This window comes from Patiria miniata, unplaced genomic scaffold (assembly GCF_015706575.1).
Source record: "Patiria miniata isolate m_02_andy unplaced genomic scaffold, ASM1570657v1 HiC_scaffold_24, whole genome shotgun sequence".
NCBI lineage: Eukaryota > Metazoa > Echinodermata > Asteroidea > Valvatida > Asterinidae > Patiria > Patiria miniata.
This window is the reverse complement of record NW_024037063.1, coordinates 18,727,555-18,752,078: the sequence shown is the minus strand read 5'-3', so window position 1 is coordinate 18,752,078 and position 24,524 is coordinate 18,727,555. Positions and strand designations below refer to the sequence as shown.

At 39.4% G+C, this 24,524-nt stretch overlaps 1 protein-coding gene across 1 annotated transcript in view; it reads left to right on the top strand.

The window, feature by feature from the left end:
* The window catches only part of LOC119731777 (nephrocystin-4-like), a 31,107-nt gene extending 14,587 nt beyond the window's left edge, over positions 1-16,520 (top strand). The window contains exons 15-32 of the mRNA XM_038205041.1: positions 344-439; positions 1,357-1,471; positions 2,280-2,423; positions 3,439-3,540; positions 4,124-4,331; positions 4,915-5,153; positions 6,061-6,119; positions 6,496-6,663; positions 7,523-7,724; positions 8,458-8,550; positions 9,334-9,490; positions 10,300-10,382; positions 10,800-10,885; positions 11,680-11,851; positions 12,670-12,778; positions 13,663-13,781; positions 14,450-14,545; positions 15,641-16,520. Coding sequence (XP_038060969.1) covers positions 344-439; positions 1,357-1,471; positions 2,280-2,423; positions 3,439-3,540; positions 4,124-4,331; positions 4,915-5,153; positions 6,061-6,119; positions 6,496-6,663; positions 7,523-7,724; positions 8,458-8,550; positions 9,334-9,490; positions 10,300-10,382; positions 10,800-10,885; positions 11,680-11,851; positions 12,670-12,778; positions 13,663-13,781; positions 14,450-14,545; positions 15,641-15,781 — 2,389 coding nt within the window. The 3' untranslated portion in view covers positions 15,782-16,520. The remainder of the gene's footprint in view (positions 1-343; positions 440-1,356; positions 1,472-2,279; positions 2,424-3,438; positions 3,541-4,123; positions 4,332-4,914; positions 5,154-6,060; positions 6,120-6,495; positions 6,664-7,522; positions 7,725-8,457; positions 8,551-9,333; positions 9,491-10,299; positions 10,383-10,799; positions 10,886-11,679; positions 11,852-12,669; positions 12,779-13,662; positions 13,782-14,449; positions 14,546-15,640) is intronic.
* Positions 16,521-24,524: the final 8,004 nt, after the last annotated feature.

The following is a 24,524-nucleotide window of genomic DNA, read 5'->3' as shown; positions in this document are numbered from 1 at the left end:
AAACAGATTTAGAATCGTTTTTGTTTGATGTGTAAACGTTACATCCTTTAATAGCACACGCATATTTATGCACAAACCTTCGGAGAGCTTGATTTTTTTTCAAAATTTTTGTCCCAGTTTGCATTTAAAACAATGCAGAAATGAATTTGCTAAAATTTGCTCAAATCATGCGGTCATGTGAAGAAAACTCCAAAGCCCAAATTTGAAATATTTTCAATCATGCGGTTTGTGAATTACATACAGGTCGGTGAACGTTTTCCACTCTTTGCATTTGTAATGCTTTAATTATGTTCATCGTTTCAATTCACTTAATTTATTATATTTATGACCTATTTTGTTTTAGGGTGCTTAATTTTCAACAGACAGCACTTCCCAATTCTCCCAGGACGTTGTTCTTCACTTTCCAGTTTTACAGATATCCACCTGTCACAACTGAGAGGTGAGTGCATATTAACCCTGAACTTCCCAAATCCTCAAAAATCCTCTTTGCAAAAAAGAGGATTTTGCAGGATTGAGGATAAATGGCAAAAGTGTGTGGCTGATTTGGGAGGATGCACTGTGTCAAGGTCTTGGGCCGGACCTTGTGTTGTTTATGCTCAGCTGTGCATAAATTTAGGCCTAGATTATACTTGAAATCCTCCGTACTGCTCCAGGATGTCACTGGCTCTGCCTCAACATATTGACAGTGATTGCTGGAGGATTTTGCAGGATTGAGGCAGTGGTCACCCCTCCAAGGACCACATTCAAGAAATAACAGATGATTTTGGAGGATTGAGGCTGTATGCAATTTTTACATGGAGGCAGTTGGAGGATTTTGCAGGATTGAGTTTGCATCCTAGCAAAAATGGGAGTTAGGGTTAATATGTGGAGTTTTAATGACTCAGTCGAGTCAATGATTCTATTCGAGTCTGATTTGAGTAGCAAGTTTTGTTGACTCAACGCCACTTGAGTCATTACAGGCAAATGACTCGACTCAACTTCAAGTCAAAGGCTCATCAAATCTCGTGTCCTCAAAAATATGAGGATGATAGTGATGGCTACTAACAAGATCCGAGGACAAGGTTTAAAAACGGTGTTTGTGTTCAAAATTCCATAACTGGAAAAGTACAGCGATTTGAATGATTCTTTCACTAAAAGAAAGCTTATTAATTGGGCTTTCATATCCTAGATCTGGAAAGCTCTACATGCAGAACTTTTTTTTAAAAAAATAGGGGGCACCATTTGGGTTCCCTTTTTTTTGACTCGTCCTGTATCGCCAGATCCTGTTACACGTCCTCCTGCGTTAATTGGTTAAGCAAGTAGATTCAGACAACATTGTAATCTTGCCGTTCCTTTTCTCCGATCTTTTTGGCGCAGGATGCTTCTTGGGGACGTGGAGGGGAACTTGACCGCCGACTCGCAGAGTTTACCGTGCGTGTTGAGGAAGATGAGTAACGAAGAGGCAAAAACGGAAGAAATACCCGGCTGGATGGTAAAAAAATATTCTTCTTTTTGTTGTAGAAGTTATATTTATGAAAAACAGAATAATGTTTATTTTTGCTGGTCCCAGAGGGCCTGCCTAGTGTCTTCTTTGTGACTGACTGACTGACTTTTTGAAATATGTTACAAGTCTTGAGAAGATAAAGAAAAACATTGTAAAAGTAAGGTGCTTTTTGGGGGATCAAATGCCACAGTTTTGTCGACAATCAGTTTACATGCATGATTTGCGAGATGCATTCCCTGTGCTATTTTTGACTTTCACCTACAAAAATAGATTTGTGTTTTCAAGTGTTTTTTTCCTAGCAATACAAAAGTTTTTCACTTTTGATTGAGATATTGTACGAACAAAATCCACCATTTACTTATTGAATAGGTTTTGTTGGGGGGGTGTTTTAAAATAAAACATACACAAATTGAAAATTCATTATGAGAAAAATATCTATCTCGAATAGCCCATGATATGCAACTTTAAAGAATACAAACTCTATTTTTAAAATCTTTCAAGTATCGGCTTGTCAGCAACCGTGAAAAATATAGTGATTATGATCTGAATATTTTACATGATCTGAATATTTTATTAAAGCTCATTAATTTAACCATTTTTGAAAAGTGCATGCATAAACTGATCAGTGGCATATTTTTAATACCAAACTGGCACAGACAGTGTTTGAAACTGGAATTTTTCTAATATTCGACCAAATCCAAATTCAGATAGTCAAATACAACGCAGTGTTTGATGATTTGTTTTCTGTTCCAAGCCAGACATTTGATGCCCAATTGTAACCCCTGTCATTTTTCAGGTTCGCTACAATGTGGACCCTAGCTTCTTGAAGCCTGGCGAGAATAAACTCTTCGTCAAGTATCTGTACCAGCAAACGCTGCACATTGATGTATGGGACGGTGACTCATTGCTACTCATCGGCTCATGCGCGGTTGAACTTAAGGTAAACGCGAACGACATCAATAAGCCACTTGTGAAAATAACATTGAAAATGGTAATTTTTCACAGCGACTCTATATATTGCAAAATCTGTACTACACACCACTACCTTTGGAGATCGCTCAGTTCCTCATTCTAAACCTACAGTAATTTTTATGCTAAATTGTGTTTAATACTTTCTTTTTTAAAGGGAATATACAACATTTGCTTTTGCTGTTATTTCGGGATAAGTATTTAATAGCACATATTGTTACACCGGCTTGTTTGAAGTTTTGTGTTCATAGATACTGGAAAAACCAAGAAAAACAATCATGTAGTCTGGTTCCCACAAATATGATGAAACGGAGCAATTTATAGACGTCAGGAAATTGTAAGGTCAGGGAACCAGTCTAGCTGGCTTGTACCCGTTCATAGTTGTGTAATCGATTGCAAACAAAATGCATACTAACTAAATGTGGTAAATTGGGGGCAGTATTGGGGGGGGGGGAAAGTCAGTTTTTCCGACACTGGTCAGCAACCAGTATTGGAAATTGATACACATACCACTTTTCTTAAAAATAACAGCACACCAGGTGCTATGATTTTACAGGATGCTTTAGACTGTCATTCACTATTAATTCAGTAAGGTATTTCAAAATAATTTGGTAAGTTTGTTTTTTGATGTTTGCAAATGTTGTATATTCCCCTTAATGTTAATTGATACCACATGGTAATTGCAACTGCATGGCATATGCACTTAATGTGATAAAAGGCATATAGGATCATTTGCTTGTTCATTTCCAATAATAACACCACTCAAAAATCCAAAGAAGAAGCTCAAAACCAAACCTGGTGAAGTTTCGGCTCGGTGGATATTACCTTTTTCGAGAAAACAAAGAAAAAACATGCTCAACCTTTTGATAACGACACACGATTTTGTCCGTAGCACTCTTTATTTCCAAAATTACTCCATTTTCTTCAACTTCTGTAACCTCTTGTTACTTTGATGACATATTGTCCTATGTTTCTACTTTCGTTAGCATCTCCTACGTTGCAGTCGTGAAGCTGTACAGGTGACCCATGAGCTGGACGTTATCACAACGGAGTACGGTGAGGACACCAACGTCATGACTGGGGACTTGGTGAGTGCAAAAAATATCACTCGCTATTCTTGTCACCTGCCAGTATTCTGTAGCGCAAAACACTTCAGTTAATTGTCTGAATACAGTGTCATGTGACCAGTATCATGTGACCAGTATCATGTGACCAGTATCATGTGCAATGGCGTAACTCCACTTGCGCCTTAATTTATTGTGTAAGTTGCGCAAGATTTCACGCCGCACAACATTTCGCGAGATTTTCACAGTACAACAAATTGTGGCGTGACTTACGCAATCATTTAAGGTGGCGTAAGTTGTGGCGCAGCAACTAAAAATGAACTATGTTACTGACAAATATTGATTGTCGTGGAGCCTGCCATGGCTCAACTTATCAAGGTTGATTCAAGACTCTCACAGCTTTGCGTTTGAAGTAAAGGAATTGCTCTTGTTACCTGTCCCAGATTTTTAATGATGCCGCACCATTCTGTTTTCAAATTGGAGGACAGAGGTGATTGAACCACTGTTTCATGACCGAACATAAATTATACACAAACAGCTCATATCGTGGTGACAGATATAAATTTTTGTAGTATTTTTGAGATGAGAAATTCTTTTTTGGATTCAGGCAAGAAGTGGCAGTGTACGTCCTGTCGGAATCAGATCCATCTTAAAGGGACACCTTCATCTGAGATTAGCGAACATCGGTCATCCCGTAGACGTGAAGGTCGTCAAGGCAACGACAATGCATCCTCATGATTCAAAGGTGGTGGTGCAAGAGGACGACAGCGGTGCTTTTCTAGGAGGAAGCGTCAATCTCAATTCCAGACCAAGTGGTAAAGTCTTCGGCAAATAAGTATTAGAAGACTTGTGTTGTTTAATCATTTAAAGAATCATTTTGTGGTGGTCATCTAATTAGAAAGATCATTAACCTTAACTCCCTAGGTATTTTTGCTAGGATTCAACCTCAGTCTTGCAAAATCCTCCAATTACCTCCATGTTAAAATAGCATGCAGCCTCAATCCTGCAAAATGCTCCATTATTTCTTGAATGTGGTCCTCGGAGGGGTGACCACTGCCTCAATCCTGCAAAATCCTCCAGCAATCGCCGTCAATATGTTGAGGCAGAGCAAGTGACATCCTGGAGCAGTGCGGCGGATTTCAAATATAATCCAGACCTGAATTTATGCACGTACGGCTGAGCATAAACAACACAAGGTCCGACCTAAGACCTTGACACAGTGCATCCTCCAAAATCAGCCACACATTTTTGACATGTAGCCTTAATCCTGCAGAATCCTCCATTTCGCAAAGAGGATTTTGGAGGATTTGGGAAGGTTAGGGTTAAAGGCATATAGAATCATTTGCATTTATCACAGAAGTGATCCCATGATGAATTTTATTTTATTTACAATTGTAGGTCTTGGACTGGCTAATTTGAAGCAGAAGCGTAGCTACGTCGCTTCCCACATGGCAGCAGCTGATCGCGACCTCGCGTCAGCCTTGCTTGCGACACGCACGGGACCGAGTGAGAACGCGTCCCCGACAATGCAGAGGGAAGGCGATTATAAGAGACAACGAAAGCTGGCGAGAATGGAAGCTTTAAGACAAGCGCAGGCTGACGACGCACAGAGAAAGGGACTCAGCCAAAGTTTGCTGGTACGTTAAGCCGGCTTCAGGTCAACCTGCGATTTGCTTGCAGAACGACCGAACCTTCGGTATCAAGAAGAAAAGTCAGGCTCAAGTCACAAAAATGAGAAATCGAGTGATTAGTGTTGAACAAGCATCATCTGGCACAGTATAATGGCAACCTTGCAATTGTCACCCACAACACGATGCCGATTTACAATAAAATTAGATGATCCGGAGGCACACATGACGTCGTAACTTCACACAGGTTGACTGCAATTGATTCCTGCCTGTCAGGAACACGTTCCATCACGTAGCCAAAGTTGAATTTTACTCTTTGGGGCTTGATTTTTTTTTTAGCGCCAACTGATGCAGATCGTATTAATATTATCACAGTTACACTCAGGTCATTAAACGTATATTAGAAATGGGGTTCTTTTCCTGCATATACATATATATATTAATTTGAAATTCCATTTCGAATTGTGTTAATTGAATGTTGAGATTTGAAGGTTTGCATGGTGGAAAGATACTAAGACAAGATAAGTTTGCGGTAGCACCATGTGAATAAATCTCTCTTTTGTGAGTATGTGTGGTTCTGAAAAAGAACCGGAGGGACTCAACGTTTCGAATAGTATGCTGACGTTGAGTCCCTCCGGTTCTTTTTCAGAACCACACATACTCACAAAAGAGATTTATTGACATGGTGCTACCGCAAACTTATCTTGTCTTAATGAATGTTAGTATGAGTTTCAGTACATTTTCAAGTAGTACAGCCAATTTTGGGGGTTAGTACATTTTCCGGAGTACAGTGAGTAAAAAAAAAATGTTCTAACGTATGAGTACGAGACCAAGTACTTCACGTATTGACAGATTCATTGCTATGATAAAGTTTGTAGGTTGTGTATTATTAATATTTGCTTATTTTCTTTTCTAGTTGAAGAAAGAAGAGAAGGTGCACCGAACCAGAGATCTGAAGACAATGGAGCTGTATCGGTAAGAGCAAGTGAATTTTTTTTTAAAATATTTGTCATGTTCTGTAATTTGCTATTAATGTGATACAAGTTTTATGGCTTCTGACTAGCGCCCCTTGAACAAAGAAAGATATTGACAAACTGGGGAACCGCCAACATAAGGCTGGATAGCTCAGTTGGTAGAGCACCGGAACGGCAATCCGAAAGTCGCAGTTCAAACCCTGCTCCAGTAAATTTCTTCAACTTCATCGTTAACTTGGGATTAAAAGTAAACTAAAAAGAAAAACTGACTAGGTGTATTATAAGAATTTTAAAATTGAATAGAGAAATTAACTGGAGCGGGATTCGAACCTACAACCTCCGGAATTTCGGTTTGATTACTAACATTTTACTTTCAGGGATCGAACCAAGAAAGAAGGAATTCTATCGATGCTTCAGACAGCTATTACTACTGAACACACAATCCATCCTTCGTTTGGTGAAGCTGAGTTTTGGGAGTATGTTTTGCGGAATCCATACAATGTACAGCACACCATTCATATAGAATGGGATGATCCAGAATTGAGGTCAGTAAAAAGTTATTCTATAAATTTGGGGTCCACTTTTTTTTTCCTGTCCCTGTTACATCTGACATCTATGATTTTATAATTCTGATGCACTCCTTAATGCAGTCGTCCTCCAAGAGTGATTATGAATAGCAAACTACCTACCCAACAAATAAATCATTTGAAGTTATTCTCCATGATACTTGAATGGCAAAATACAAAGTTCCAAAGTAATGGGGACAGGAAGCTGAGAGAGGGCGCTCTTTAATAGGCACCAAAGGGCACTATTTTAATTGAAAAGTCGGTATCAGAGCACTGGCAGCTAAAAATCACTTAACCGAATGATCGCTATTGCGAACAATTTCTGTGGAACCCACGATGTTCCTACTTTTCCTACGTTTTCCTATTTTTTTACCTTGCTCCTACTTTTCCTACTTTTTCTTGAAATTCCTAATTTTTCTTACCACACATCAAAAAAATGAAATCGTATTGATTATTTTTCATAACAGTGTTACACACTGTCATGTAAATCACACAATGAAGGGCTTGGGCGCAGGAGTACTGCACCTGTACTTCCAAGAGCTTAGTTGAGGATGGAGCACAAGTGTTGTGAGTACAGAACATGCCAAATGAGGCTCATGATGCTGTGGACAAAACTACTCCTGAAAGCCCGCAAAGGTCCGACTTTTATCCTGCTATTGTCCTCCAAAGTCCTACTTTTGTCCTTTTTGTATATTTTGATCCTACTGTTCTTCTTTTTCACCTGGTTTGCTTGAAATCCTGCACTGTTGTTGCCTTGAATCGACCAATCAGGACGGAGGATTCAAGTTCGCTTGAAGATAATTAATAACCCAATATTTTTTTGTAATTAACTTGTCAGCATCATCACGGATCCCAGAGAATGGAGGCATTACAAGCAGCTGTTCGAAACCTACACAGCAGTCGAGGAAAACATGTTCACCGAACAGAACAAAGAAAACGTGAACGGGTCAGGCCTCCAGTTGTTCCTCCGACCCAAAGAGACTGTGAATATCCCCTTCAAGTATCGCAGCTTCAAGGCCAGTCATTCTGTACAACCCCAGGTAAATAGATATTTTTGATATTCGCAATACATTCTGGGTATAGACGACAAACCAGGCAATTTGTGCACAAACCTATGGGGCTGTGAAACAGTGAAAACTTTCATTTGATCCCTCCTAAAGGCCAGTTCATACTTGGCGCGAAAGCGAACGCGAATTTGTGACGTCGTGGCAAGTATTTGCACTGCGAATTCATAAAAGTTGAACATATTTCAACTCGGGTGAATTTCGCAGCAAATGTTTCACGACGTCAAAATCATTTCGCATTCACATTCGCGTGAACTATGAACCGGGCTTTACTATAAGTGTAGAATTCAGTGATAGTCTTTTCACACATTGTTGCATTAGTGATTCAGAATATAATTATTTAAAAATAATTTTTTAAGGCTTTTTAGGATTGAAGTCTGCTTTGTGATTCTCTCTTTTGGGTACCAGTTAAATACATCCTAAACTATGACCCTGAAACTGGAAGAGCTCAGTATTTTGAGCGTCCGTACAATAATCCGAAGGTTGCCGGTTCAAACCCCGCTCCAGTCAATTTGATTGTTCAACTTATAAATTATTATAATGCACTTTGTCAGTTTCTTATTGTGGTTTATTTGAAACATTTTCAGGAAGTTAGCTGGTTTTTATCAAAATTTGCAGGTGTTTTAGCTCATTTTTTTCTGTATAAATCGTGTCCAAATCTTAACATGAATGTTACGAATAATTATTGTTTTGTTGTATTTCCTTGCAGGGACCTCAAGTTACTTCCAAACCGTATTTTAAGATGCAGACTTTACCGGAAGAGAAAAAAGTCGATCTTGCTTTGGAGTCTAGAAATATCAAGGTAAATATTGTGAACATGTACATGTATTTTTTCTTTAATTTTCAAAAACCTTCTTGTTGTGAAACAAATCATGGTTCAAACATGTTATAAAGCAGGCACTATGAAGTTTTCTTAAATCTGTCGGCAGCCATGTTCTGCAGTGGTACAAGGCTTGCGCGAGTCACGCTCAGGTAGTACGCATGCACTCCGGGCTCCTTGGACCAATAGGAATACCAAAATACGCGTGCGCCTCGTCTTTAAGAACACGTGCAGCATGCGCATGAGCGTGACACCACCGTGGTAAAAGCTTCTAATTCTGGTCGGTCGATGCCACTATAGGATCATTTCCTTTTTTATGCATATTTGTTTCCAATAATAACACCACTGAAAATCAACCAAAGAATGTTAAAAACATAACCTGTTGAAGTTTCAGCTCAGTGGATATTACACCTTTCGAGAAAACAGTGAAAAACCGTGCACAACCTTCTTATCACGAAACACGATTTCGTCAATAGCACTCTTTATTTCCAAAAATCAGTCAATTGACTGATCGTTGGAAATCACCTACATTTCTTGTTTCTTCTAAATGACAGCAAGCCAGATGGAATAATTTCATGGGGTGTTTAGTACCAATACGATCTTTAATCCAAGTAAGCTTTCTGGTAATAATTCGGTAGGTTACTTTTGGGATAAATGCAAATGATCCTATATGCCTCTAATAGTGAAAATTTAAACTTAGTTCACCATCTTGTACATACATGTATAAACTGTTTTCATGTTTTTGATGTTATTTTATTGCGACAGATCTACTTCAAGACACAGGACAGCAAACCTATCGCCATTCTCTCTCTCAATGTGGAACCTCAGCCTCATGTCATCAATCAAACGTTCCGATTCCATCATCCTGAGCAATCCTTCCTAAAAAAGTCCATCAGGTTGCCGCCATTCCACTCCATCGCAGGTATTTTTTTTTCCCTTGCCTTCTTAAAGCTGGTGTAAATTTGCTTTTTCAAAATTGCGATTTTCTTTTCCAAGCAAAATTTTAAAGAATATTATGTCCTGTAAAAAATAAATTTGCTTGCTTTCATTTGCAGGCATTTATACAGTTTTAAAAAGTGGTTTTAAATAGCGCGCTCCAGTTCAGAACGTTTTGAGCGGAATTCTATAAATATTCATATAGTGAAAGTTACAGAAAAAGCCAATGTTGTATATAACCTTGCATGATTTACTAGGAACCATACCCATCCTGGCAAATTCCAACTCCATATTCGATGCGATCAAGCTAAATGAGCCATTTGTCAGGAATTTTTATTGGAGATTCAGGCCAAAATAGGGCCACTTCATCACATCACTTCATCACATCTCTTGGTGTTCCGACTTCCATAATTTTTGAACTGAAGATGGTACCAGCATGCGGTTTTCACAGCAGTAATGCTGAGATTGTGCCCTCTTCAAATCTGTAAAAAAAAAATTTGACCAGGGTCGCCAAACGACTCATTTAGCTTGATTGCATCACATATGGGAAACTGCAAACACATATTTCTGACTTTGTTTCTGGAGGTGTGCCAACCCAATGTAAAAGACTGTCAGTTTAGGGCTACTGTACCCATCCTAACAGATTCCAACAAAACATGCCGTTGGGGTTTGATGGGTTGAGTTAGGTTAGAGTTAAAGATCCATCATAACTAAAGTTGTAACTTTACTTTAAAAAAACTTATATGACGTAGGGCAAAAACCGAAATGAGAAACCTTTTTCTTGTATTTTTGCAGGTATACAGCATGGTGTCGGGGCCCTGGGCCAGCTGTTCGTCAAATGCAGCGATGAAAACGTCATCTGTGACACCAAAGCGGTAGTAAGTGTGGACAAAAATCTAAATTGAAAAAATTTGTCAGCAAAATTGTGTATTTAGATTTGATCCGTACATTTCATAAATAATAGCAAAGTCTTTGGATTTGATACTCAGCGTTGCAAGCAGTCACGTTTTACCATTACATTCGAGGACAAGGCATTGTCTTTCCCTTTGTTCCTATAATATAACAATCTCCCATAGACTAAGCACACAGACTTACATTGGAGGACCGTTCTCAACAAAACAAATGTACATTCTCAACAAAAAAATTTACGTTCGAGGACGACAAAGAATCTGTTGTTCTCTCTGTATGTTGCAGTCCTCGGAATGTATTTAATACAGCACCTGTTTTTGTCAGCACAGCATTCTTTTATTTAACAAAATTGAAAGGTTGCTTCCTGTTGCATACGTTTCTTGCAGCCGGCTGGCGAACCGCAAGATGTCTTCCTCAAAGTTGCGTGCGGTCCGTCACCCTCGGTCAAGAAGATGTTGATCCTGATATACTCGTAAGTTATGACCCTTCCTTCCCCAGAAAAATGTCACCAGTATTAGCCTTCCTAGTCTTCTTCACTTCACAACCCTCAAAGTTTTGCAAAACCACTTTTGCCTATAGAGTTAGCACCCACACTTCAAATTCCTTTGAGATAATAGAATGCCATGGTCCAGTGGTTACGGCGTTTGACTCATGTACGAAGATGCTTGGGTTTGAACGATGAAAAGCGCTTTAAAGCACAATTATTATTATTATTATAATCTTTTGTTGAGTACAGATAACATGTCAAATCCCTGCACAATTCTTGTGTGTGGTTAAGCTCAGGGCAAGCATGCAGATTCAGTCACGCTTCACTGCTCTCCACAGTGCTGTTTGTTGTGTAGTGACTTTGTCTATGACACAGCTACATGTAATAACACTTCAAATCCCTCAGCCTATAATTGCATGTGTGGCTAGTGCGTAAAGCTTTGCCTCTCACCACTGTGGCCCGATTCGATTCCTGGCTCGGACCATATGTGAGTAGAGTTGTGCGTTGATTCTCTCCTGTGTCACGAGAGTTTTTCTCCGGGCTCTCCGGTTTTCCTCCCTCCGGAAAAATCTACACTTTCAATCTCTGGCTGTGCTCCTTGGTCGGACATGGTTCGTATGGCGGCTGCCTAAGGCGTCTTACATGCCTTCAGCTCGACCACGTTGTAGCCGCGTCCTTCGCAATTTCAGCTTCTCAGCTGCGAGTAAGGATGATTAGCCCCAAATTATAATTATTATATAATCCCATCAGCATATTTATTTTTCTTTTTATATCTACAGCACGCCTTACATGTCCAAGCCTCTGCAGATCTGGCAGTTTTACATCCATTCACTCCAGCGCGTGGACGTATCGTGTGTCGAAGGTCAGACCAGCCGACAGTCTCTCATACTGAGAGGAACGCACGCGTCCAGACAAGTGCAGTGTTTCTCCTCACATCCCACTGAAATGCAGGTACAATTCTCCAGTACAGTCATGATTGGTCTAACCATATTGGTGTGATTTTTGTTAGGTTGAACAAAGAAAATTGACCTATGTTGGTGGTTTCCCATTTGGTCCTTGTCTTTGTTCAAGGGGCGCTGGTCAGAAGCCAAAATGGGGAACCGCCAACATAGGGCTGGATAGCTCAGTTGGTAGAGCAACGGTGCAGCGATTCCGAGGTCACAGGTTCAAACCCTGCTCTAGTCAAGTCTTAATAATCAAAAAAATAACATAAGTGCACCTAGTCAGTTTCCGTTTGTGGTTTATTTGAAAAACATATTGTTGTGAAATTACAGGTATAAGTTTCAAGATTATGATGTGATCGATAATCGTTTATAGAATGTTAATTATTATTGATTATTGTACATACCATTAGTAATATCTGTCTGCAATACTCATTGTGCATATACAGGGTGTCCCCCCCCCCCAAAAAAGACCCTCAAAGCGTCCTCTTTTACATAGCTTTTAAAAAACTGCATCGCAAATATCGATGCGTATTTGGAGACTGTAGTTCCTTTGCTTTTCAACAATGAAAAAATGTTTTCAATGGAGTAAATATTTATTGAGTTATGGCCGATTTAAAAAAACAGCTGATTTTTTTTTTTTTTTTTGCAAGGTCTTAATTAATTGTCAGTTATTTATTTTGTCCAAGATCTTAATTGTTAGTTATTAGGAATTGAATGGATTTAGGGTGACGGTAGTTTTGCCGTTCTTTAATGTTGTATTCTTTCTTTTTTTGAGACTAATGAAAATTACTAAATTTGCAATGTTATTTTTAAAAACGTGTTAAGATTCTGCCGTCGGAACCATTCATGCTTCTTGCCCATGCTGTATACGAGATCCATATTGGAGTGCGCCCGCTATCGGTCGGCAGCAAATTCATGTACATCAATGTTGTCGGTATCCTTTGGAAAAATACTAGCATTTAGGCCATCATTATTAGGGTCTGTCTCTTAAAGCTATAGTCCATCATTTGTAATTTGTGCATTTTGTTCGTTTGAAGCAACAAAAGAGTTCAAAATCTAATAAAGGATACTGAGCAACTAACTTGATAAAGTTTCAACTAAGCTTCAGCTGTACATTCCGAGAAAAACAGCATTCTAGGATCTCAATTTCAAATCAAAAGTTACTGAATCATGTTTTGAATTGCAGCTATATGCGACGTCGCGCACTGATCCGACGAATTATAACAACCGCGCGCGCGTGTGTGTCGTTCCAATACTTGCGCGCGCTGCGCTGAATAACAAAACGAACTACTAATTTAAATTTTCCTACGGTGCTTCTTAAGAATCACCGTTGGAAATGCCTTCTTTCGTTGATTACTTCAAAATGACAGCTTCCCAGAAATAATAATTTCACAGGGAGTTTAGTTCCCTTACTATCTTTCAACTAAGTTAGTTTTTCAACAATAAATACGCCAGTTACTTTTCGGATGGCTGCAAATGATGGACTATAGCTTTAACTGTTTTTTCTTATTTTTCTTGCTGTCTTTTTTGTACCGATCTCACTGACTGACTGTCTGTCACTTGTGATTGGACTGTTTATAGACTGCCGAGGAGAGCTGGGCAGTGCTATCATATAGGATTACCCTTTGTCACCAATGAATGGGCTAAACCCGGCCCATTGGCAGACCAGATGCATGAACAGACTTCCAGTGAATAGCCATTCTGAATCAATTGAATAGAACTTTGTCCACTCTGGGACCAGCGTTACTAGGCTTTCACTGTTTCGTTGTATCAAATTAATGAACATGAAACAAAAGAAAATTCTTAGCTTTTGTTCAGATAAGGAATATCATCAGCTGATCCGGTCTTGGCTGGTATGCGTGCAGTGTCGGCAACCGGTCATCTCCAAGGCTTTTGAGCTTCAGTTACCAGTTGGTGGCGGAAAAGGTTCCAACAAGGTGAGCTAATTTTCTTGTAAAATAATCAGTTCTGATTATTCCAGGGGGGGGGGGGGTAGATTAAAAGTTTTTAAAATATAAAGTCCATGGTATTTTTGAATTTCACTTTGGAAAAAATTTGATCATTCTATAAATTTTGTTTCCACTTTCTTTCCTGTCCCTGTTACATCTGACAGCTATGGTTTTATAATTCTGATGCACTCCTTAACGCAATTGTCCTCCAAGAGTGATATGAATAGCAAATTACTCAACAAAAAAAAATCATTTAAGTCCTTCTTAATGATACTTGAATGACAAAGTACCAAGGTATTAAACAGGGACAGGAAAAATGCCACACTTTGGACACAAAATTTATAGAATAACCCACGTAGGTTCTTTTTTCACTTTTAAATGAGACATCGGATCAAGTCTAATTACGTTCCAAAATTTTCTTTTTTTTTCCCCTTTTTTTTCCTTTTTGCAACTCGTTAATTTTTTGGTTCTCGCAGGGAAGACTGGTCTCCGGCTCCACATCAGTATCAAAACAGTAAGGACCATATGGACCGAGAACCAGTCTACTCGCAGTCTGAAGACTCAAAAAATAAATGCTGACAAAACTTTTCTTTGACAGTTCATTAAAGTGTTACACTTTTTAATGATTTTTTTTTCTTTTTTTTTATTCCATGAAGCGAATCACCTACACTAATCCGTACCAGCAAAGTAAAGAATTCAACATTCGATGTAACAGGGACGAGTTGCTGCAGTTTAAAGAGGGACGAGTTAAGGTAAGCTCTTCTAACACTGATGTTGCGCTTAGTTCTGTTTGTCCAAATTGTACACTTAACATTGATTGGAACTGCCAACTTAGGGCTGGATAGCTCAGTTGGTAGAGCACCGGAACGGCAATCCGGAGGTTGCAGGTTCAAACCCTGATCCAGTTGAAAAATACTGACACCACTCATTGCCCCCCCCCCCCCCCCCCACTGAACCAGAAAACATAAACAAGATGAAAACTTAGCACCATGTCTCTGTAACCGACAAAACCAGCACAGACAAAAAGAAATGGATGTTAATTTATTATATTTATTCATTTATTTATTTACATGTATTACAATGAATAGCAGCCTTATGACAACCCTATATTTGCATTGCATGTTAAACCTTTAAAACACGGGGGGAATCAAAAATATTCAGAACAATAATATATACGTAAGAACAGTTTACATTCAAAAGTAACTGCAATTTAAAATTTGAGGTTTTTTTTACCATTTCAAATGAAAAGGTCATAAGTGGCATTACTTACATTTTTTATTTACATTTTTGAGCAAGGCAATACAAGTTTATTTTGTTTATTTTTGCTGGTCCCAGAGGGCGAGCCTAGTGTCCTCTTTGTACCTATCATCTGACTGACGTCACTTGTGACCTGGGCAGTGCCAAGGGCGGATCCAGAAAACAATTTTTGGGGGGGGGGGGGCCAAAAAAGTATTTGGTCCCCCAAAAAAGTGGGTCAAAAAAATTAGGATTCTAGATGCTCTGTGGTGCGATCTGAGGCAATTTCTGACCACTTTAACCAATGTTTTTTTGAGGAAAAGATGGTGGTGTACTCATTGCCTGCCTTTATTGCGATGTCACATAAAAAAAAAAAAATTGGTTTCGTTGGGGGGGGGGGGGGGCCATGGCCCCCTTTGGCCCCCCCCCCTGGATCCGCCCTTGGGCAGTGCTATCGTATAGGATTACAAATCCGGTCCATTTATGAAGACCAGATACACAAAAAGACTTCCATTCTGCATCGGTTGAATATAAGTTTCTCATGTTTTGGACCTTGTTGAGGATGTATAACGGCAAACCAATCTTTTTTAATAATTTTTTTTTTTTTATAGATTGGAGGTGGTGAGACGTATGGCCTGGGCTTGCGTTTTGCGCCATGCCAGCAACCAGGCATTGCGGAGATCCTCATCTTCATCAATGACGACCAGGACAACAACGAGGAAACATTCCAAATCAGGGCCATTTATTCATAGGGCTAGACCCGCCCCTTAAACGGTCAACCTGAATTCCCATACTGTGATTAAGGAAAACTTGGGCTCAGCTGGGGTAAGACTTGGGCTCATTGGTAGGGTTTCCAGTCCTGAAAAAAATCCTGTACATGAGATTTAGGTTATCATGAGAATCACAAGAGGGCGCCATTTTGCCTTACTTGGTGTCTTGAATATGCATGATTAATTTCTCAGGTTTTGTCTATAAACTATTAACAGGGCTTGCTATTGGCAAGCAAATGGCAACTGATCTGAAATAAAAACTTTAATAGGCATGTGAGGCGCAATTTGTGGAATAAAGGTGTTTTTAAGGAAAAACAATTGGCATCTTTCTTTTTCACAACTACAAAACAATAGAAACTTTTAAGGCCTTTTTGTCAGTATTTTACTTTTTTGACGTGAATGAGTGCGAACCTTAAACTGCCAAAATTTGTGGGAGAATTTTACTCTCTTTCGTAATATCTGCATTTCGTAATATCTTCTCATATTGCCAGAACGCCTCACATATTTTCACTGGACACAAACATATTTCTGATATTCTAACAAAAGATAACAGTCTTTAGCATGAATGTGTAAGATGCTATCGAATAATTTATTACAAAGTGATGTTTTTTGTAAATGCCATTTTATATTTTGAGCTGTCCATACTGGTTGTAAAGTCTTTCAAATTGCCATTTTTGATTAAGATAATATTTGTAATAAATTGATGTCACCATATCAGTCATTGATTTGAAAGAAGTTTCTACTTCTTTGCATATATAATTACACCATTTACATCATCATTTCTATCATCATTTCTATACTATCCGCTCTGTTCACAAGTAGCCCCTCACCGGCAAAGAAAGTACAGTTGGGGTGACCGAACGATGCCATCTTGCCTGACTGCAATATTTTGCCGCGAAGCGTGGCCATTGCGTGTAGTACAAATCCCCTGGTGATGTATGTGCGTTACACACAAGGAACGATGTGCGCTCGTCAACCAGCGAAATGTATGTGTCCCGCCCATGGGACGTCATAGCTAGGTAAAAGGGTGCCCTCTTTGTTGGTGCACAGAGCCCATAAAGAAGTAAGGGAGTGTGCGCTTGTTTATGGTGTAAATCGAGGACACAAATGTGTTTGAAACACCATCAATAAGTCAAGGACAGGAACCAAATCGTGGACGACCTCGATTAGAAAATGTGTACAAAACCAAAGAGAGCTGTTGCAAAAAAGTTAAAGAGTACAAACAAAGGAAAACGGAAGAGGAGTAAAAGAAAATCCTCGATTTACACCATAAACAAACGTGGGTGTCTGTGTGTACGTGCACTACATGAAACCCGAGGACCGACAGACAAAGGGAGAACAACAGATTCTTTGTTGTCCTCGAGAGTTCATCTTTTGTTGAAAACGGTCCTCGAACAAGTTGTTATGAGCTTAGTCTGTGTGAGAGTTTTATATTACAGGGACAAAGGAATGGACAATGGCTTGTCCTCGAGAGTTATGTAGTGCAAGACTGTGTGCTCTATGGGCTCCATGCACAATTAAGTACCCCATCAATGGCCAGAAAAAGAAGAGTTGGGGGTGACCTAGACTGGTTCGCGCAAAGACGCGGTGGCTATAGCTTTTGCACATTCAGGAAGTCATGCGTACTTCGCACGCACTTCGCTCGCGCGAGAACCACCACAGTTCAGTACACGCACACTGTGTGTCCCGTCCACGGAGCTCTCAAAAAAGGTGAAAACACGCCCTCTTTGTTCGCGCACGGATGCAAGAATTAAGCGTTAACGCATTGTGGACTTGCCCACGTCCACACTTGGTCCCCGCCCCCCTCTCTGGAACACAGGTTTAGAGGCATTTGGGTGTATAATACTTTGTACTGATTCATAAAAACCAAAGACAGAGTACCCATTCCTATTGGTCGAGAGCTCGTCACGTGGCCGGTCGTAAACGATGATAAAACACGTGTTCAAGACCGGCAAGCAACAAAGGTGGCCCCTGAACAGGGACAATAAAAGTCTGGTTTCGAAAAAGAATTCTTCAGAATTTGTTGGAAGTTCGAGAAAAAAAATGGAAATTTTTCTATGGAAAAATATTTTACATCATTTTTAATTAAATTCGTGTGAAAAAGAATGAGAACATGGTGAATAAAGAGAGAAAAAAAGGTTGCAGGAAATGTCGTCTGCTGGCGCCCCGCCCACTAGCTCATAAACGTGAACGTGGTGCAGTTATACCAAGTACCAGCGAAGTCCAAGTACACACAATATTCACCAACTAGATCGATACGCGCGTGCGTACACGTCAGTCTTGTGGTTGGCGAGATTTTTTATCGAACCTTTCTACGAAAACAACACGAACATCTAGACGTATTGACGAACTTTTCTTGCCTGGAACTGTCGGTAAAGGTCATTGGTATGTACATGTGCTTAAAAATGAGACGCTTTTTACGATACCGTTTCCATGGTTTACCAAAAGTTTCTCCATGGTTTTACGTTTCACAAAGTTGCTCACAAAATCACATAGCGCGATAGCGTATCACGAAAGTGTCAAACGATTTGCTTAGGCTGTCTTATATGTCTGCCCGTTTCATGGTAAAAACATACCTAACGTTAAAACAATGTTAGAAAGATTGGTAAGTTTGATATTTAAAAATCCTCAAGATAAGGCCAAAAAAAAAGTCTCCGGTTTCTGGTATGGAGCTTGCCCAAAAAGTGGTGCGGCGACGCGGCTTTTTTTTTTTTTACCTGACTTTTTTGCTTCAAATGTCGGCTGATGACTGCAAATGGTGCCCGACTAAACTTAGTGCAAATATATGGGAGTCCAGAGAGGCCACATAAAGCTTATTCTCGACCATAACCCAATCTAAAAACACGTTAGAATTGTGCAGCAGCAGGATTCCAGTCAAACCAGTGAGTTTGGCGGTTATGAGACATCATCTTTCATTGAAAAAAAACTTTTTCATTTTGCCGACGCGCATGGCTACGGCGAGCGCGCGTATACCAGAAACCGGAGACTTTTTTTTGGCCTAACTTCTTTCATGGCGTTTTCTTGGTTGTATATTTGGTGCATTGTAGAATCATGGAGGAAGGAATAATATTACAGTCACTGTTCATAGAAATGGCCCCAGAACGCGGATAGTAAACTATTAAACTAACCCGAAACTCGCGAACAAAACATCGTCGGAAAGTTGTCAACGTTTCTACTTGCTGGAACGTTTTGTCATTTCTTCTTCTGCGTAATTTTTTTTTTGCCAAAAAGTGTATTTATGAATGGGAAAAGATATGTTTCGGCTCGTGTCATTATATCAGCGTCCAGACTTAGCCGGTCTTATTAAACACAATATTTAATAACGGCAAGCCATCTATATATTTCCTTATTATAAACTGGCATTTAATATTAATGTCGTGAAGCACGACGCTCATTATGGTTGATGTCCCTGCTTGATTGAATGTAATATTGGGAAAACTATATTCCGCCTTTGAAATATACCCTTGCTTGTAAAATGTATAAGCTATTATACAGCTCCAGTTCACAGTTCTATACTCATTTGAATAATGAGGGATACTACTGCCCTGCTAGGCAACCAGTTAGCCAATCAGGACTGACTACACGGCACCTTACTATCTTATCATCCAATCAAATTCCTCGTTCGATAGCGTGCATTGTTGCCCGTCTTATATGGCGCTGCTTATCATTACCGAATAGCATTTTGCAGTATCACACAGGCAAGAGTACATGTATATATTTGCTGGTTTGAGTCAGTAGGCAAACAGTCAGTGGATACAATCATAAGATCTTTGTTTGCCCGACTCGACTCGCTGCAGCATCAGCGGCAGAACATCGTGCATACAAGGTTAGTCGAATTAATTATTGTCCGTCCTCATACATGTGAGCTATATCACTGATATATATGTGACAGACACTGAATTATATTTCAGGTTTTCTTCATCAAAAGGGGAGAATCGCGGTCTTAATTTTACAACAGTGTTTATGAAATTGAAAATTCATTGTCAAATGTGATAAATGTATCATAACTAAACTCCGAAGTGAAGTGTTTATTTTTATCACCCACATTTACTGCTTGTAGTTTTTGTAGCATATCGTTGTAATTGTAGTAATCTCCAAAAATAAAACATGACTAACTCCTTGTATCGTAAAACTATAAAGACAACTTGGGTTTTTTTTAGAATAGTAAATCCATGGATAAAATAGTACGTGTAGTATCAGCACTGAAAAAGCCTTTCAGAAATTCAGAGGATGACTGTTGTCTGAGGCCACTTTATTCCAAAGATGTTGAAATTTCTTATAAGCTAGTTTGCTAGATATGTCAAATTTCAACAAGACTAGACAACGGTCTGGTAAGCTGTGATTTCATTCAATTGATTTAGAATGGCTATTCACTGGAAGTATTTTCAATGCATCTGGTCTACACAATGGATCGGATTTAGCCTATTCATTGGCATTACAGGGTAATCCTATACAATAGCACTGCCCAACTCTCACATGACAATGAGTCAGTCAGTGAGTCAGTCAAGGTGAGTCATTCTGTATGATGGACTCAAGGCTGCCCATAGACCCTCAGAAACCAGCCAAACTTGATCAATGAAGGTTACCAAAAAAACAAAAACAAAAAAAGGCCAAGTAAAAAAAAAAGGTTTCCCGTCCTGGCTTTTTGAAAGAAAAAAAAAAGAGGTAGTCCTTTTTGGCGGATATTACAAAAAGGCGGATGGCGTTTTGATTTTCTCGAGTTGCTGATAATTTGGTCTTCAAAAGAGCCATCACAGATTTTTGAACTTCATACCTAGCTACAGTTTTGCTGGAAACAAAAAGACAAGATATAGTTATTGAAAATGATGATTTAAAAGGGGGAAAGAAGACAGGTAGGAAAACAGGATGCAGGCAAGGACGAGAAACTAAGATAATTATTTTTTTTATAATTGGCGTAAGGGTTCCACGTATATCCTGTTATCAATGGTCACGCATCTCAACTTATGATCGTGATACTAAGCGGTCATGCTTTCCTGCCGGTCGATATAAAGAAGGTCGGTGGATTAACATGTACCGTGAATTGCCCTTAGTACGCAATATACTTTATACGTTGTGGGTATCTCAGAGGATTGTTTGTTATTTTAATTATGTAACAATGAATACACAAATGTTTACTCACATGTCTATGCAAGTATCACACAAAACGATTGCCCTCCAACTTCGCGTTGACGCATAACGTCTATGATTAGACGTAACATATTATATGAATTTTACGTTACGTATATGTCAAATTTTCTCCAGTTATAATAGTCCATGGGGTCCAAAGTTGTTGGACGTTGTAGCCTAACTATACAGCTCTCTACATGTATACATGTACTGGGGAAAATATTCTGTACCTAAAATTTGAGATATAGGCCTAGCCAGCTAGCTATGTCAGCCCGGGCCGGTGACAGCTCAGTCAAACAGAAAATAATACACACACAGAAACTCGGCCAGAAAGATGTTGCATAATGTCAAAATGTATTTAGTCTACCGACTTCAAACTTGTTGGACGTTGTAGCCACACTATCCAGCTCTCTGTCCATGTATAATTTCCCACGAATTCCCAATGATAGCATACCTAAAATTTGAGGTAAACTGGCAAAACAATGTTGCTAAACGCATCTTTTAGTTTATAACTAATAACACAGTTCCCGAATGACATAATTTACTTGAAACAACATGATTAACATAAAAGAAACAATCAGAGTCCTAATACAATTTTGATGACTTAAAATATTTTCGTTTAACTCCCAAATCGAAACTTATATTGATTTTCGCGACTAATATGAGATAACTACCTTGCAGGTTGCAAGTGGTAAAAATGCTAGGAACAGTGAATATATAAGGGGGATATTGTAGAAACATGGTTGTACATGGTAGTACATAATATTTGTAAATTATGTATAAACGTGCATGGTTGTACAATTGGCTGTGCATAGACTGAATGTCGGATTTCACATTAACAGGTGAATATTTTGATTGATTGGGTCCATCATCTGCGCATGCACCATAACTAGCAATATAATTCTGCGCAAGACATTATATGCGATTCCCGTCGAAGCAATTCAGGTGGTGAACGCTTTGTCCTCTGGAGCAGTGAGCGATGAAAATTAACAACCCATGACGAGGAGCAAATTGCCTTCGGCGAATCCACCTCCAAGACTCATTAACATTTAATAAGGCTCTCCGGTCGCGTTTCCTGGATACCCAATCATTTCATTATTACCGAGCAAAGATACTTGTCCATTATGATTATCATAAAACAGTAACTGCACGGCTCAGCTTTCCCAGTGTATATGAAAACCGATACTTCAGCGATTCTAAGTCACTCATATGAGAAACACACTGATGTGTTCAACTAGCTTTGAAACTTAATTGTTAGGGATGATAATCAGGGAACAATGAACAATATTTGCGAATTTCGACCCGTTAAAGCCGAGTTCGCATTGGACTTTTTTTTTGGGGGGGGGGTAAAAGCAACGGGAAATGTTGTCAACTTTACGAAGACTGTTGTCAAATTAAAGGCATACATGTATAGGATCATAATGTTCATGCCTTTTGTTCAGCACTCAAAATCCTGGAAGAACGTTGCAAATCCAAGTGTCTGCTCAGTGGATATTAAACATTTCTAGAAAATAGTGAAAAACATAGGCATCCTTTTGATCACGGAACACGATTTCGTCTATAACACTTTATCGTTGGAAATCACCGACATTTCTTGATTTCCTCTAAACAACAGAAAGCCAAACTGAATAATTTCACGGGGTGTTTTACGGTACCAGCAGTACAATCTTTAATCCAAGTAAGCCTTTTAAGATAATTACTTCAAATTGGGGATAAGTGCATAAAATGCACTTATTCCCAAATGTCCATGCCATTAAAACAGTATGTCAATTACTATAAGCATGGCCGTCACTACTAGTGAATTAAGGGTGTATTAAGACAAAGATAAGCATTGGTGGCAGAAGTGGGATCCCCACCCCACTTTTGGATTTTGTGCCTTTGTCCACACATAACCCCTGCTGCAAATGTACTGAGCCCCACTCCTATACCCACTTTCAGAAAGGTCCCGCGAGTTAGTTTGGAGAACTTCTCAGGTATCACAAAGAGTGTCTCCATGTGTGCGAGTTGGCTGTCTTTATCGAGCTCAGAAGTATTTACCTCCAGATGCTATCGTGTATCTGTATAAGACAACTATTCATCCCCTTAATGGAGTAAAGGTACTGCTGCCACTTGGGCTGGAGCTTCTGCCTGATGATGTCACATATATTTACTGGACAGGGTGCAGAAGCGTATTTTAGCTTATCTAAAGAGCTGGGCGAAGAGCTGGGTTTATCATTAAAGCCAAGTTTCCCACCATAGGTCTCTTGCCACCCTCTGTTGGTTTTACAGATAATTTCATGGTCACTGCTCCACTGGTCTGTCCAACCTGGTTCTGATTCTGAATCAGAAAGAGAAACTCGCTTAGTCTGCCTGTTCTCATCCATGTTCTGTTGATGTACGTAGATGTAGAACTTAAGGATATTCCAATAGCTGTCTTCACGTGCATCTCTTTGGAATTCCTTGCCTGGTGCTTGTTTCCCTCCAACCTATATGATCTGTCCTGTTTCAAGAGGAATGTTAATTCACCTTCGGTTTTCCTGAGCACCTGCTCTTGTTTTTATTTCTGTGTTGCAACCCTGCATACCTGGAGTGTCTTCTAGCCTTGTTCAGGGCGAATATGCATTTTAATAAAATGTGATGAAAGTGGCGACTGTTTGATCAACACGAATAAATCATCTCCTTTAATAACCGCAAACCCGGTGCCAGTGTGCCATTATCCAAGTGGCAAAGTGCAAATGAGACAGAATATGGCTCGCTCCGGTGCGTCATTGTAATAGCTTTTAAGCTTCGCCGAACGGGAGATAATTACGATGTACATTGCACATGTGCCTGGAATTCCAAAGACCTCATTAAGCTTTGATCGTGTCTGGCAAATTGGTTAGTCTATACAAATTGCCTTCGCAGTGGCGGTCAAGAATATGAAATATTTATATAAGCCTCACAGTTGAATTATAGTCTCCGAGTTAATAGAGAAAAATATCCACTGGGCATTATGCATGACTTTCCATGTAGTGCCAGCCTCATATAATAAGAGTGTCAAGTCAAGAACATTATCTCTTCAAATGTCAGAACTCAACATGCAAATAACATTTGGGAAAACACTGTCATGTTTGCCAATTAACCATTTTGGGGTTTCTTACCTCGAAAAAGTGGGGGAAGGGGATGATTCAGTAGCCCATCCCCCGGTCAAAAAGTGTGGGGGGTATATACCCCCACCCCCACCTCGGATTTACGCCCCTGATTTCTAAATGACAGCAAGCCAGACGGAATAATTTCACGGGATGTTTAGTACCAGTATATAAAGATCTTTAATCCACTAAACTTCTTGATTATAATTTGGTTGATTACTTTGGATCGTTGCAAACGATCCTAACATGCCTTCAAGTCGAAATCAACCAGATAAGTTCTGGTAAAAAAAATCAACTCAATGTCATGAGTTTTGTAGCGACATTTCTTTTGATTGACATCAAGAAATAAAACATCGTTATTTCGGATGTTGTACCAGGGCCTCACATGAACATTGGTGAAAAAAAATAAGATTTCACAAATTCGTCTAAATTCAAGGTTGCATCTTCTGATTCCATCCAATCAACATGCTAATGTTATGACTAGTTGCTAT